Genomic DNA, 16,941 nt, shown 5'->3' on the forward strand with positions numbered 1-16,941 from the left:
TCAGAGGGAACCTTCTCATGGAAATAACGGTTAGTTACTAGTACGCAAGCATTGCAATGTACCTATCTTTACGCGAGGGTGAAAAGGGACGTTTTGGGTAAAACATTTTGTCTATGGAATTCGAGCCCCTGGCCCCTGATTCCGTTTTTTCAAATACCCCACTGAGTTCCCACAAGTATAATTATTGTAAATGCCTGTCACATTTACTCCTGGCTATTTTAGACCATGAAAAGATTGCATTACGAGGCAAGACTGTGAAAAGACTCAATCTACTCACGATTGCATTATTTACACACAAGGAAAAAAATAATCACACAAGCAACTGGTTGAAATACATACATTTAAAATGACTTCTGCAGCGGGGACTTGATGAAAACTTGCACTAGACGACAAACAAACTTGGCAGTGGAAACAATAGTGATACAATCTTGAAGGCCACCAATTATATCCTAATATGATTCACAGGATATGACTCCATTTTGAAGAGATTTACAATTTCTCGTCATAACGAATACAATCATGAACAAGCATCAACATCAGTTGAGTCCCTTACCGACGGCAATCGTAATGAATTATGTACAATCATTTCATAAGCATTTCTCATTCTAGTCTCGTGATCGATCTTTCCCTGAACTGTCGTAGGGCTCTTTGCAACTTACGAGCAGTAATACTTCTTCAACTCTGCCCACGACATGGTGGGACAAAGGTCTGACGGACGCTGGTCAATGACGCGGACTGACCGGAGCCCTAGCTGACAGCAGTGCCGGGTTCGTGACTGCTTGACTCGGATGACGAACGTAGAGGCATTGATGAAGAGAAGAAATGTAGATGATCGACAGTAAAACACAGACAATATAGAGAGAATCCAGAGAAAGAAAGAATGAAACCAAGATATAGATAGATAGATAGATAGATAGATAGATAGATATACAGATAGATATATAGATAGGTAGATGGATGGATAGACAGATAGATAGATAGATAGACAGATAGGCAAATAGAGTAAGTAGATAGAAAGCGAAGATGTAGACAATGGAAAGCGATTAATCGTTGGCGTGACCCAAAATTATGTAAGTTCTCAACCGGGCGCCACCAATACTACGAGTCAAGAGACACCACCGTCTGAACACATCACAGCAATGGCGTTGATTGGTTGCTTCGAAACACACTGGCATATTACATGACAACATATTGATTTCGAGCAAAAAATAGCAGCACCAGCAAAGTATGTAGTAGCGACTAATATCTCCGCAGTCCCTCCCGATTCTTCTGTCCGAACGCACTCCCGAACACACGAGGCGCAGGCAGGATCTCACCACGCCGGGATTCGGGCTGTTCCGGAGGCAAACGCACCACCCGAAGATTGCCGAGTTGTCCTCACTGAAGAGAGCATGCCATGCGACTCGGCGATATCATCAGTCATCGCAAGTCCGTTTTGTCTTCACGCGTTTGCTCTTGTACGCTACAGCGCCGGTGGCCAGAGGCGGCTGCGCGATCCCGCTCGTCACATAGACGTCGAAAGTGTAGGTCGTTCCCGGCCGTAAGCCGGTAACCATTTCTGTTAAAACTTCCCGCTCTTCTGCAGCACCGTCTACGTCACGACAAATAACCTTTTCGTTCCTTTTGTGCATACTAGGTTCATGACAGCGGTTATCTGTCGTTCTACTATCTCGTGACTCCTCGCGCATGTATAAACAGTATTTTGACGCGTCACTCGTACTTTTCCACGCCAAGGTAACCGACGTGCACTGTCTTAAGTTTCTGAAAACGTTTATCCTGCTGTCCTTTGGCAAGACAGGGAATGAGTACTTTGACGGATTCGTCGTTGCGAAAATTTTGAAAAAGGACGACGTGCGCGATCGCCTTTTGCTCCTGACCTTGATAATGAGTTCGCTTCGAACATTTCGTATGTTGAACTTTTTCAAGGATTTAACAGACGATTCTCTAATTTTCACCTCCTCCCGCCAAATCTCGACCATAACTGGCTTGGAGCATGAATGCACGCTAATCACTACATCCTGCCCTTCCGTTTTTTCGCTGACTGGGAACCTGAACAGCTTCACTGAGCTCATCCTTCTGACGGAGGCCGTTCTGTAACGCCCATCTTTTAATCTCAGTACCTTGGGATCGGCGTTCTCTGCTTGGGTGGTGAGGGTCGTACCGGTGTAGGCGACGCTGCGATTGGTATTTTCATCGACAGCAAAGAGGTCGAAGAAATACTTGACACCAGGCTCGAGGTTTGTGACCGTGTGCAGAGTCTTCCGACCCACGCACTCGACAACAAGGTCAGAAGCTTCCTCCGACGAATTCAAGAGGGCTTGTTTCCGCTGGATTCTCTTTCTGGCCTTTCGGAGTGCGCGCTCTGATGCGAAGCCAAAGCCCGATGGGGAAGTAAGGAGGGGAAGCTGACCCCCGCTCACACTGGACTGCACTCCGCACCACGTGTGGTAGTGTAATCTCGTGTTGATGGCAAGGCAATATCGGACTGGCTGATGATGCACGGAGTCGGAGGGACTTGGCTTCCAAGCCAGGGATACTCGATTCTTGCTGAATCCAGTCACGTCCAGACGCGGATCACTTGGCAGTTCTGGAAAGAAGTAATCCGAATCTGGCGAAAGTGTTGCATAGACCTGAAAGGCACATCCCCGCTCCACGCTGCGTACTTCCAGAACGTAGATACCAGCCGGAGAAGAGTAAGTGACGTACTTGCCGACCTCGTAGCCCGAAAAGCTCTTCACGTTGGTGCCGATTCTCGTGTTTGACTGTCGTCGAGGGCGCTGTTCACTTAGTTGATCGGCCGCACCTGGGAAGCGGTAAATCGAAATGATCGGAGAAGGGAAACGATAAACTAGATAGTAACCAATACAAGCATTTACAATGGTACATAAATTTGCATCTGCAGGAAATTCTTGTGTACAGTTGATATTGGATGTGAAATTCGGCAAAATCCATTTTCTTTTTAAATCCTTTACTCTTGAGGTATTGACGAGGATTCCCTCGTCTCTAACCCCATCCAGCGTCTCCTCAAAGAAATGAGGTGGACAGTCGGCATGGGTTGGTCAGGGGGAGATGTGACGTGTTTATAATGGTATTAACAACTTGACACAATGGAGAAAAAACCCCATGGATACCAATGAGATGAGGTGATGACGTCAGCGCCAGCCAAACCTCCAGATGGTTGGTACCTATAGAGATGTTTTCTAATCATTCTTCGGTCGACAACTGAACAACCTGAATCCCTCCTCCGCAACATCAGTCACAGCTACAACTCTTCAGTACTTATATTTGCTAGATTTAATATATTCATCTTGGTTTAGTAATGATTGCTCTGTAATGAAAACTTCAGTTGCATCAAATATCTTGCCCAAATCAATAGGACAATTGTTCGAAATATCTAACGTGCCTATCTTACGTCTGTAATTGTTACAAATAGCATTGCTTCGTTGGAAAAACAAGTTACTAATGTAACATGTCAAACCTTCTTATTCAACGTCCGATTTTAATGCGACTTTTGCTGTTCTGTTAGTATGATTATACTCTGGAAATTACAAGTAATTAAAACCTGATGTGGCGTCTAAGTTTCGATCTGATCCGATAATCTAAAAGGAAGACCGAGGGCTACTCACTGGATCCACTACCATCCTCCGGGGGATCGAGCAGGGATAGGTTCCATTCGATGCGGGCTGAGCACGGGGTTACAACTATGACCACTGGTGTGTTGTCCTCTTCCACAGAGAAGAAATACCTGAGAGAAGGAAAAAAAAAGAAGAACATCGAAATCTATGAGTGTCCAATCCATTCGTGTTCTAACAAACCTGTCGCTTATTGCGTCAATTGTGTTTGCTCCATTTAAGCCTCTTACTACTGTTGATAATCATATTGCATGGAATGGGGATGGTAGTTTGGACATTGCAGTCATGGGAAGGTTAGATAGATATTCACATTGCTGGTTCTCGTTCGATTTATCATAAGGGTTTATTTTCTTCTCTTCAAAACATCCTCACCATGACGTGATTCGACGGAATTTGAGAGATCGATCAGAAAACATGAATACAAAACGAAACAAATATGCATTATGTATATAAGGCGCCTTCTCTCCGACCACCCATGTACCATCTGATGCTCCATCAATAAAACGTAATATGGATTACACAACACATTATAAGATGACTTATCCAATGGAATATTATGGCCTGATCATCGTATGTATGGAGGACATCATTCTACTTAAAGTTTGTCGAGAATTTCTTTCGAACAATATGCTCCAGGACGTATATAATTTCATCCAAATGTGAATGTTCTGAAGAGAGACAGAAATATTCGACGGAAAGAATTAAACAAACCAGACGGTTAAGAACATTGGAGTGATTCAAATGGCAGTGATCCAACAATCATATTGGATTTAGAAGACAACAGAAGAGCCTTCTTGGTCTTGGCAATGTTATTGGGATGTAACTTGCGTAAGACCACTCTTTGCAAAGAAAGAGGTATACAACACCCTAACCATTTTGAGAAAAAAATAAACATTTCTCTATGCGTCTAGTAGAGATATGTCAAAGCCTTACTGTATGCTTTACAGAGATTTATTTGCCTCGTAGGGATTGAACCAAATAGATATTGTAGTCACCTGATCGAGACATCCATTTTGAAGTGCACTTATGAAAGGTTGGACAAAATTTTTCTAAATCAACGCCGTCGCAACGTACGTGTTATTGTCACATTTTCACTGGGCTCTTGATCTTACGCTGAATGCCTCAATGTCAAGCATATTCCTTGTCATGGTAAACTGTTCTGATATCATACATATTTGACATCGTTTTTCTTTGAGGTCTCCATAATTCTAGGGGCCAATTTAGGACACTGAATCACTAATCCCACAGCTGCAAAGCGCACAGGTTCCCCTGGAGTCGCGCCAACTCCAGTGTCGACAAGTAAAAAAAAAATCCAGACGAAGGAGTAGAAAAACAGAGAGTGAGAGAGAGACAAAAAACAGAAAATGGAGCAAAAGATGATCTCGACCAAGAACAGGGTGTCGTCACCACCACCGTTGAGGCAGGGGAAGAGAAGGAGGGTAAGGTCAAAGGTCGGCGACGGTGTAAGCATTACCAACAACGACTGTTTAATGGGATGACAATTTTTGGAGTGATATTGCAATATGGCCTAAGACAAATAAACCTCCTCTCTGCCCTGGATCGAGCCAGGAGGGATGATCGGCCATTGTTGTCTTTTTCTCCGAAGAACGCGATGGCTGTATAATATACGCCATGTATCCCATAAAATTGGTTCAGCCACAACGCCAACCTAATTGGATCGTGTATTGGCCTTAGCCATCACGTGTCAATGAGTATTGCACGTGCATGATCTATGCTCGCGTAGGAAATATTATCATCACCAATTAGCATCTCTCCTGCTATCCAAGATAATATAAATCTTAGCCCTACCCTCTCTATGTTTCACCATGCACGAGACCCAACTTGAAAGCGATAAAGACACTATCACCCGTGATGAAAGGAATAAATAATATGGAATAAAGTGACATGGAATGAAAGCGATCCTTCGTAGAAATTGAGGATCAATTTAAAAAAAAAAATGTGTTTTAGCTTGGAAAACATATTTATGCTAATATATCATGCAGGATATCTGTTGCTGGATGAGTGTCATCACATGATTCACCATGAAATGTTCAAGATATACGTCACTGCTATTATGTGACTGAGTCACATGATAGCAGTGACGTATACATCTTTGCCCAGTGTCCATTCCGACAGGACATGCTGGGTGTTGATAGACGCATTAATATTCATACTTTAGAATAGATCTTAAAATTGGTTATTTTTACCTAATCTTTACCTCGATGTTGATTCTAAATCCTTGCTTTCGTTGAAGAATTTCTTTTAGATAGAATCTTCCTTTGAATTTCCCTTTAAAGAACAAAAGCTGTCGATCTCACTGATCGCTTAACATACGTTTTAACCTGTCAATTGTTTAACTTTTTTTTTTGGGGGGGGGGTACCAGAGCACTTGATAAAAGTAAAACCATATTTTCTATAATGTTTTCGGATAATGTATCAACTTTGATAGTCTGGAGGTTCACCTTTTCGATCTGTCAGGGAAAGCGTAGTCCGTCATTTCCCTTCCGTTGGGGATGATACCGTTCTCGTGGAACAGCTCCGGGTCGTCGAAGATGTTGCTAGGCAACCGTTGCGAGGGCGACAGCTTGGCGCGGGAGACAAGGAGGAGGAGGGGCAGAAAGAAGGTGAGCGGCGGCTTTAGGAGTGAGTTCATGACGGCGGCGGGGATGGAGAGGATGGTGAACACGAGTCTGGAGAAAAGAAACAATCGACAAGGCGATAATGGTTACAATGAGAGAACTTGGTTCGCGGGTCTGGTAACATCAAACAATACAAATATTAATTATTCAGCAATATAGGACATTAGTGAAATCCATTGAATCTCCAATATCATGCCTTTTTTCATTGGATAGTATAGATACACCATGACAGCAAGATTCATGGTCATGATAAGAATTATAATGTCCAAAATGGATGATTCGTCGCTCCGCAATTGGAAAATGAGTCAATCGGTAAAGGAAAGGCGAGGAGAACTGCGGGACAACTTTGCATTTTTCATGGTCAAACGCTTGTACAATTTTGGCTGAAATTCGTCACGTCTGGTGCTTCGTCACCAAGACGTAGCCGTCGACAAAATAGTGTAGCAGACCGGATCACTTGCAAGAGAGGGCGATTACCTTTCACAGCAGGAAAAAAAATGTAACATATTCTGCTATGGGAATGAAGACAAAAATACGCTCCCCTAGTTCCGTGTAAAACGACAAGACCTCGTCATTTGCATTGTTCATCATCACCGATATCTTGACCAGTATATAAGCACACTCAATACCCTCTCTCTCCCGCCCTATCTCACACACGCACACACACACACACACACACACACACACACACATACACACACACACACAGCACTGCGCTCAGATGACTCACTCCCTTCAAAACCCACATTCAGTAATCGAGCAGAACATACACATACAAGCATTCCCAAGATATGTGATGAAAATACGGCACAGATATCGTACAAAAACATTGCGATGCCCCGATCACACAAAAATGAATTAACCCACCGCGTCCGAAATGAATCAATGTTCAAAAACTTTATATAACGGTGCGCCCGCTGAGCTGAAGCAAAGGGTTAATTACGCTAAGGACATCAAATGTAAATACATCGATACACAAGAATGAGTTCAAACAGTGCCATGTCATAGGTGTTTTGATGAAAACCATTGTGTCTATAGAAATCAGTTCAACTAACAGCAGAAACACGAGATACGAGACGGGTACGTCCCAGCATTATCGGAATCTCGTCAAAGGATAGACATCAGCAACCCCCCCCCCAAAAAAAAAAAAAAAAAAAAGATAAAGAAAAATATAATCAAAAGCAAAGTATGATTTCTACAAACGGTAAAACTTATATCACTTCGCGAATGTACAAGTAACAATCTTAATCAAATTCGAGCGCACAAATATATAAGAATAATCGAGAACAAGAAGAGAGAAGGAGGGGGGTGGGGAGGAGAGAGACAAGAAAATGTTGCTCTGGAGACTAATGGAAGGTATAATCCCCTTTTCTGCACCTTCGGCATCTAAGAGTATATCACAATATGGGAAAGAGAGAGGGGGAAGGGGGAAGAGCGAGAGAGAAGACCAAAAGAGCAGGACAAACGTCGTTTCTTTTTAGAGCAATGGAAACAACGCAAAGATGTCGCTAAGCGAGTACCTGCGATCGGTCGGTCTGCATCCGACACTCCTTGAAGATATAGTAGGCGGTGAGCGAGGGAGAAAGGATTCGTGAATAAGTGATAAGGCACACATTAGCGCGTCATTATCTATTGGTCATCGAAAGCAGGGGCAGCGGGCTGCCGGGGAAGAGCGGGATGAGGGAGAGGGGAGGGGAGAAGGAGGGGGTTCGGGCAAAGGAGATGGGAGGGGAGCAGAATCACGAACGTGCAGGTCATTGACCAGGTGTGCATTAGAGTGACATCTCTAGAAAATCATTTCTCATTCACAACGTTTTCTCGCAATGTCCTCAGAAAACAACAACTACAACAACAATCAAACAAAAAAAGGGGGGGTTGAGAGGAACGTGTCATTTCTCGCGTGTAGCTTTGCCAAGGGGAAAGGAACATTGATATGAGCAATCCCACGATGGGCGACGATGATTATGAGCATGGGACAGACGATCATGAAATCACCCACGGCTCGTTGCTTAGCTGCGTAATGTGACACAATCTATTCACAGCGGCGCTCACCCACTTTTTAGATTTTTGCACGTAACTGAGAGAGTGCTCGTATGAGCGTGCGCGGACTTACTGGCAGTACTCTTCCTAAAAGATATTCCATACTTTCAAAATCATGACATATCATTTTTCTTCTTTACGTTATTAAAAAGAAAGGAACGATATTTTAGGTCTACATTAAACAGCAGTGCATGCAAGTGTATGTCGGGTTGTCTTCAAAATCCAGTGCTTACCAATGCCACGTTCTGGACAACTGAATGAATATCTCCCTCTAGGTTTTCTCAATGATTTGTGCACGAAGACAACCACAAAAGCAGGTTAGAACCCGAGGAAACTCGATTGTGGAATGACTACTTGCTTGGTATAAGGCTTTCACTGTATAAATCTTTGGTCATATAGTGCGGCAACTTTCACATCAAACATTTCGGGAAGAGATTATAATTTTGAAGGAGACTTGGCGATGTTTTCAGGCATGTTAAGATAGAATAGAGCGCTGCAGAAAATAATTCAATTTTACACTACCCCCCAAATGACGGATGCTTGATGTCATACATAGCGCATCTCCTCTCGACGCTAATTGTACTTTACAGAGAAGGTTTTGTGTGGAGAAGGGAAAGTTCCTCGAATAAGCTCATTTTCGTCTGTGGCTAATAATTAGCACCGACTATGCGCATATAGAAAGCAGATGAGTCGTGGGTGAATTCGTCCAGGGGACTATTGGGTTCATGTATGAAGTCGAAACTAAAGTCCATCGATTCATCGTGTTCATATCCCGCGCTTCCGAACGATAGAGACATCATCGCAGCCAATTTTAGAGATAAAATTCCCTGTAGAATTGTAACTGTGTGCATCTCAGACAAAGAAACAAACATCGAGTTAGACTAAAGGCAATATAGGGAGAGCTTGAGAGGGAAAAAAACTAACAACACGTCACCAGGCTTACATTACAATAGCACGAACGTATAATGTAGGCCTACAAGCAAGGAGGTATAGATACCTCCCTGGTACGAGTGATTACATGCTCACGCACGCGCAAACGCACACCCATGCACATCTACTACGAAACACAATGATGCAGTTTGCTGTCATTCATAGAACACAATGTGTGTGTGGCACTGTGTGTGTGTGTGTGTGTGTGTTTAATATACATATATGGTTAATGAGCACATTAATATTAAACGGATTGTGGCACTGAGAAAAAAACAACAACAAAGAAAAACCTCTTCGTCACGCTCCAAATGACTGGCGTAGACCAAGACATCTTTTTGCCGTATAATCCCTTCCTTCTGCTATCATCAGCGTTCTTCCTGCTCCAAGAACCTTGGATACGAGTCATACAAATATTTCACGATAATTGCCAAAAACTGAGGTATCTTTACTGATTGAAACGAAACCATAGTAACTTGATGTAACTTAGTGTCCCCGGAAAGACTGCTCCAAAGTTTGGAGAGGACAAAACGCAGTAAAAGAATGGAATGTTTCACATCCTGAGATCTTCCCGGCCCAGTATCCGACATCAATTTGCCAATAGCATGCACGCTGTTGAAAAGAACCATAGCCTCAGCTCAAGCCGGTCAGATTTAAACCAACTCTGCGGACTTCACGAAGACCATTCAATTATTGTCAACTGCCAATGTCACTGAATGAAAGTGTTTTGCCGAAGTATAATAGTACAATTGTATCACATCCATGGGTAACCTCACGCACTGACTCTGATAACATCTTAACTCCATTGCTCTCATCACAGATCAAGAGTCACTCTACACGTGATAGGATGGCAGAAGACACGGTCGAATAAAAGTAGGTATACTATTACTATGTAAACACCTAGATTCTCAATTGTGGTCCCCAACAGGTGTACGGTAGATAGACAACACATCCCTCGATCATATAACAGTAGCTTTAATAGTATTATGAGCAGTCGTAGTATATGTAATATTGTTATAAGTAGTATTAGCATAATAGTAGTATCCTAGCAGCAGTAGTAGTAGTAGTAGTAGTAGTAGTAGTAGTAGTAGTAGTAGTAGTAGTAGTAGTTGTTGTTGTTGTTGTTGTAGCAGCAGCAGTAGTAGTAGAAGTAGCAGCAGTACCTAGAAAGTAGTCAGATGTAATATACTAGAGTAAATAAGATATGTAATGTAGAAGTAGCAAAAGGGGTAAGTTTTGCGGTAATAACATTCGCAGTAATACCGACAAGAGAAGAAGAGGGTGATAGTCGATCTGGAATATGCCCCGTCGGAAATAGTAGAGGTGATAGAAGCATAGGTGAAAAATAGTACGAGTATAGTAGTGCTGATGGTAGCACTACACTGATAGGACTATAATAATGTTCTGTATTGCGGAAGGTCATACTCATAATATGTCATCACCGCGATATCAACCTACTTACATACCTCCTCATGCTATACTTACGGAACCAGTGCAGATGTGTTCTTCGTTTATCGAATTGTAAGGCAATGGGATGCAGTTGGCGTATTCCGTGGTAGAACCCTGGTTAGATGATCGGCTGCGATCCAAATCCAACAATTAAATTCAGAGTCGACATTTACATGGATGGAGGGATGGTACAAATGCAGGTCAGTTGTAGCCACAGCCGCGCCACATCAAATATGAATTCCGAAACTGAGCTTATTGACCATAATTATAGATTTGTAGCGTCGTGTGTTCAGCTCTACAGACACCTCTGACAGACGACTGTGATACACTCATCCTACTGAGGGTTGGTTTCTATGGTCATATCCTTGATTTCACAGCAGACTAACCCAGTGGACCGTCTGCCTCTCATAATTATGGAGAGAAAAAAAGTAAGTCACATTCTTATTAGAAACGGAATACCAATGAACGATTGGACGTCCATTCTGTTAAAAAGAGGAGTGGAGGATTGATCCAGGTAGGCGACCAGCCGAAGGGCAGGCGGACGGAAGACAGATGGAGTAATTTCTTTTCTAGTCCGGAATTCGTGTCAGTGCATTCATTAAGATCATGTTCTCTTCAGCTTAATGCTACTTCTCCAGCACCCGTGATGATGCTATTTCTTGCTCGGACGCTAGCCCGGTGATGTCTTCCTTCATCTGCGTGCTCTTTCTCTCTCCACCTCCATCTCGCTTCGCTTTGGCTTCAGCTTCGTCACCTTGCACTTCCGCTCTCCCCTTTCGTGAAAATGAATATTTTATATCCAAAGGTGATCAAAAAGGACAAAAAAAATGGCTACTGGAATGGAGGGGCAAAGCACCTAACACTCTTGTGCAGACAGTTGCACTTGTTTTGGTTGTGTTTGAGAGTGTGGCAAAGATGCGGTGGCTAAGAGACAGTGCGCCGAGCACACCGTCAGGCGAGTGGTCTCGGAGCAAAAGAGGGACGAGCAAGCAATGTGCGTGTGTGTATATCAAGATCATCTACCTGGCACGGGCGCACAAATTATTATACTAACATGTCATCATCGACTTTACGCAATGTCTACTAAAGCAACAAACAGTGCCGCACTCTCGCCCTGTCTGCATAAACGCAAGATACGGGATGGAAGCGCTTCCAGCGAGCCACAAGGCTGCAGATGATGCCAGAAAGACTCAAAGAGCCATTGCGTCTGCCTTAAACCAGTGTACATAGATTAGTTCACTCGTATTCCATGTCTTTAATTTATTTGATCATCAAGTCTTTGATTAATTTGATCATCAAAATCCTAAGAAAAGCAGGTAGAAATTTTTTTGGTTTATCACTGGGGACTAAATTCCTAATTTATACTTTTCCGCACAATTTTGGTCCTTTCTTTCCAGTTTTAGTCGTTTCATTTTTGAATGAGCAAAACAAGAATGTAAAGTCATTATTTTCTTTACCTCTTTAGCTTTTTTTTTCTTTGCTCTAGTGTTAAGAGATACTTTTGTACGTCGATGTTTTTATCATTAATTTTTTTTAATCAAAGGAAATCAACCTGTCTAGTGTCAGTATTAACAATAGAAACTGTCGACTTTATAGCAACTACTGAAATCATAGCATCTCGAATTTGAGTGTCTAAACCACAGATCTTCACTTACTACTCCTAAAAGATTAGACCTTGATTTCGACAGATGAGGACGAAGTTCTTAGAATCTGCTCAAAGATTTCGAAAGATACCTCCTGCCTATATCATGATGAAAATATGACTTATCTTTGTTTACGAGTGTTTAAAACATTGCAACCTCACCCAAAATAATTTGAAGAGCAAACTAGTGGCAATTTGATCAAAATTGGATAAATATCATGGAAGTTATGAATTTGTTAAGTTTCGCTTATTTTCATAAAGTAGTTCCTGAACAGTCAATATGAATATGCTAAGAATGAGCTGTTGATGATGACAACTTGCCATACAGTTTGTACATAAGAGTATGAAATTTCAGGGGTTTTGGTTGTTTGTTTGTTTGCTTGTATGGTTTTTTTTGGATTTTTTTAATACGTAGGACTGTTCATTATTTTCAAGCTATTCAGCCAGGAATAACATTATGTTTTACACTTTTATAGCAGAAGGATAATTTTTCGTCATTTCTCTGTACAAGATCAATGGAAAGCTGTGAGGTCATGACATCATCAGCTCACTCATTGCTTCTTCGTATCAATCGTTCGAAAACTGCTTTGTAAAAACTCTTTTAAGTTTTATAACTTCTTTAGTTTTAATCTGATCTTGAAAAGGTCCGGAATTCCCCTTAAAGGGAAAAATGAGACTATTTCTCCTAGGAAATTCGTCCGGCAAAAATGTGAACGGGAGCTTGAACAGTTATGTCAAGCAATAACGCGCCAAGACACACACGAGCCTGGACGAATTATCATATCACTGGCATCGCTTATCGCTCGTTAACTCAACTTTATTTGCCGCTGATGGAACTGTGGTCAGCGCTTTCTCGAGAAATTGACTGGCCGAAAGGTTGATTTCTGCGTACGGGATATACAGACAAGCGGTAAGTATCTATCGTGTGGACGGCACGAATGATAGAGATCCACGGACCTACATGGAAGACCGTATATACTACTGGGTCCAGCACACACCACACAGTGAGTGACGGCTTCATGGCAAGGCGTGTTTTGATATTTATCTTTATGAGCTGTTGGCAATTACACGCGGTTAAGGCTTCATCATTTGCACTTCATAGGCCTGTATGGAGGGAGAAAAGGGGCACTTGAACAGCTAGTTCGTCCTCAAGCGATTATACTCTGATTGTGGCTTTAAAACGGTAAGGGATTTCTCGCATTAAATCCACACGACGTACACATGTCGGCGCGAGAGCGAATCAAAATAAACTGTTAGCATGAGGCGTTTCGGTTAACACGACAAGTTATGTCTCAGCTAAAGTTTGATGACACAGTTTTTGTCCGAAGCATTCTTAAAGAGTTGCATGGGGTACTGTCTGATACAGATCCTGTTCCATAAACTCTTACCCATGTTGAACGCAAATCATCTAGGGTATTAGATTTTGTGACTCGATATCATTACCCAGATTCCTATCATTAACCCGTTCGGGGATACCACCTCAACACGCCATTGGCATATCGTTTGCAAGCAGATTGAAAATGGTACGGTAAGGTAATCTCTTTCAAAATAAAAACAATGAACAAAATGTATTTAGCAAATAATGATAATACTTTGATAATTAAGTAAGATACTGGAGGAGGGACCTAGGCCGTGACGACATGGCATATGTGTTTTCCAGAGGGGTCCACATAATGGTAATCGTACTGTGTAGATGATGCCACTCACGCACACGCACACGCACACGCACACGCACGCATATCCAAAATGAAACCTACACAATCATTTTTCGCTCGATTCAACATCGGACATTACTTTGTCCAGATGATACATCAAACAATATTCTATGCAGCCATCTGCTCATTCTAAGACGCCGGAGCAGATTGAAACATATCAATTTGAAAATGTACCATATCTCCGTGTCCTAGATATGCTACAGACGGATTCCTCTCATTTTATTTATGAAGTGATTTTTAGGTATATTCTTGAAAGCTGTGAAATCAGTGATTTAAGACATTTTGAACAGTGCCCTCCCTTTTTAGCGGAACTACCAGACCTCGGATCACGCAGGAGGATGACAACACAAACCATGAAGAAAACGTCATTTAGGTCCCGTGAATGACAACGACCTTCCGCACAATAGCCCATTGCATCTTCTACAGATACAGACGAAATAACACACCATCGATACTAACTTGACACAAAAGGTTAAGAGCTTCGTCGTGTGATAAGATATCATGGGAGGACAATACATGAATTGCACTGCAAGGCATAACATGACACAACACCACATTCATGAAGAAAAATGATAAGATAACGGTATCCAGCCATTACATACCACACATCTCAGACTGGAGGTCCTCCGCACGAAAAGGGTCGCCACGAACCAAAATCTGTCTGAGAGGTCGGTCAACAGAAATCAAGCACCCTGTTTATTAATCATATTTGCGCTGCATAGTAATTCGCAAAACAATACACATGCGTGCTCGGTATAACATACACATAATGGTTGGGATGTGAAGGCATTCCAGCAGTACTAATTACTGGGCAAGCTAGCTCCTTTCTCCATCCGACAACGCCGTGCGGATGATGACGTCACAGTTCGGATGGGAAGTCATCCGCAGCGGCTGGAATCAGCCTCAGCCATGATAAATGTACGATGACCCATTAATGATGCCTCGGGGATTTCCCCCAAGATGAGAATTTGGTCGTTGTTGTTGCTATTGCTACTGCTGCTTTATTTTACAGAATAGCGAGATGATGGAATGGTGTGTGAAGCACAATCCATAAAAAAAGATGACCTAATCTTTAGGGCGGAGTGGGATAAAAATCTGCGACAGGATTACGACACATACAGTACAGAATCCTTGATCGCCCTATCTACGTAAAATATGACTGCAGCAATACTATACTGAGAGAGAGTGGAAGTAAACGCAGTGAGGGGAAGCTATCAAGAGTAGAAGTAGAAGTAGTTTTAAAGGAGCAGTAATTGTAATCGTCGTCGTCGTAATAGTAGTAGAAGTAGCGGCAGTGGTAGTTGGTCTTACTTGTAACTTCAGTACTGTAGATTCGGAGTCTGAAGTGATGTTTGGTAGCCTGAATGGTGGTGGTGCTGATTGTAAAAAATAGACGCACCCGCCACACTGGATAAACCTTAGCAGAGAATATAATAGGGCAAAGACATTAATCCAGATTCTGAGGTGGTATGGGGGTAACATGAGGGGAGAATGACCATGGGAAACCAGAGATTCAAGAGGATGAAGTGATTCCACTGGCAAAGCTGATGCCGCATTTGCAGCCAAAAAGAGTAAACAGATTTGATGAAGGTAGTGACATTAACGGTTCTGAAAATAAATAAAGTCATCCACTAAAAAACTGTGGATCTGGGTGTTGAACCGACATTTCGAAGGTCCTTTACTGTTCATAATCATAACAGCCTTTACAGGAACACTGCAGTTGATGGATTTAGCGTGGTAGCCATAAATGGTGAGTTTAAGGGTGACTGAAAATACCAACCTCAACACCACATCCTTGTTTCTCAGATTTTTGTTTAGATGTCACGCGGTACACTTTATAAACTAACCTAGTTATTGCCTTTCCTCGGTTCCCCACGATATCTCATGGTGTCATCATAGTGTCTTTAAGGTGGAGCTTATGGATGGAAGACTGTAACAAATAATAAACAAACATTTATATCACCATATATGCTAATCTAAAGATAAACACTTTTTTTCTGTTCAAAAGGGTAAAAGTACAGCATACACTTGGAGTGATTTTGATCACAAGTCACATTCCTCTGAACAGGCCTTATTTATTTCAGGTTCACAACTCACGGCAGAATGCGTAATTTGTGGGGATGTGCTGTGTGTGTTTGTGTGTGTGTGTGTGTGTGTGTGTGTGTGTGTGACCAAACGGAATTGCCCTGGCTTTCACATCACAAACAAACACGAAAAATGCTTCACATTAACGCCCGCGGACCAATACTACTGTCACCTCTCGGCTTTCATATTGGGACGTGACATGAGTGATTCAAGTTAATGGCAAACTAAGGGAAAATGGGGATGGGGAGAGGATAGCATCCTCCTTGTTTTTTCCCCGCGACGCATCCGGCCACTTCAGCCCTGCGAAGTGGTGGCGACATGTCGCCAAGAAGCCAATACCGTGCCTTGACCGTGCATGTCGTCTGGACCCATATCAGTGAGTGGTCTGGCAGCCATTTTGGATTTCATCCATCTCAATGAAAAGAAAGGGGGAGATGCGCCGTTGGCACGGTGGTGAAGCCGGCAAAAACGGAAGCTGGAAAGGGTTGAGAGGGGCTATACATTATTCATGGAAACAAAAATCAAACATTGTAAGGGTATTTTGTAACATCCGAAGCAGCACCACGGCAAGATGAGGAAAGTGAAGTGTTGTTGAATTCAGGTTGCCTGGAAAAACACCCGTGTTGACGCATCATTTCGACCATTCACGACACCAGTTAAGATGTCGCGAGACTTTCACTGTCAAATCTATTTCGCAGCGGTTATTGACTTCTCGGTGCTCATTGAAGAATAACCCGATTCCTCGCTACACAGGGCGCATTAATTCAAGCCTCGTCGACTTTCAGCGGCCACCTACTTTTTGCCGCGCGCGG

At 42.6% G+C, this 16,941-nt stretch overlaps 1 protein-coding gene across 2 annotated transcripts in view; it reads right to left on the reverse strand.

Moving 5' to 3' along the window:
* Positions 1-908: 908 nt before the first annotated feature.
* The window catches only part of LOC139709576 (protein NDNF-like), a 37,823-nt gene continuing 21,790 nt past the window's right edge, over positions 909-16,941 (reverse strand). Inside the window, exons 1-4 of one of the 2 annotated variants that reach the window (XM_071621532.1) lie at positions 10,724-10,854; positions 6,095-6,322; positions 3,627-3,745; positions 909-2,803 (exon numbers count right to left, since the gene is read on the reverse strand). In XM_071621532.1, coding sequence (XP_071477633.1) covers positions 1,416-2,803; positions 3,627-3,745; positions 6,095-6,285 — 1,698 coding nt within the window. In that variant the 5' untranslated portion in view covers positions 6,286-6,322; positions 10,724-10,854 and the 3' untranslated portion in view covers positions 909-1,415. Of the gene's footprint in view, positions 2,804-3,626; positions 3,746-6,094; positions 6,323-10,723; positions 10,855-16,941 lie in introns of those variants that run through there. The other variant, XM_071621533.1, reaches the window with a different exon arrangement.

The sequence above is a fragment of the Diadema antillarum genome, unplaced genomic scaffold (assembly GCF_040938485.1).
Source record: "Diadema antillarum isolate AM-2024a unplaced genomic scaffold, OU_Dant_1.0 seq00001451_RagTag, whole genome shotgun sequence".
Classification (NCBI taxonomy): domain Eukaryota; kingdom Metazoa; phylum Echinodermata; class Echinoidea; order Diadematoida; family Diadematidae; genus Diadema; species Diadema antillarum.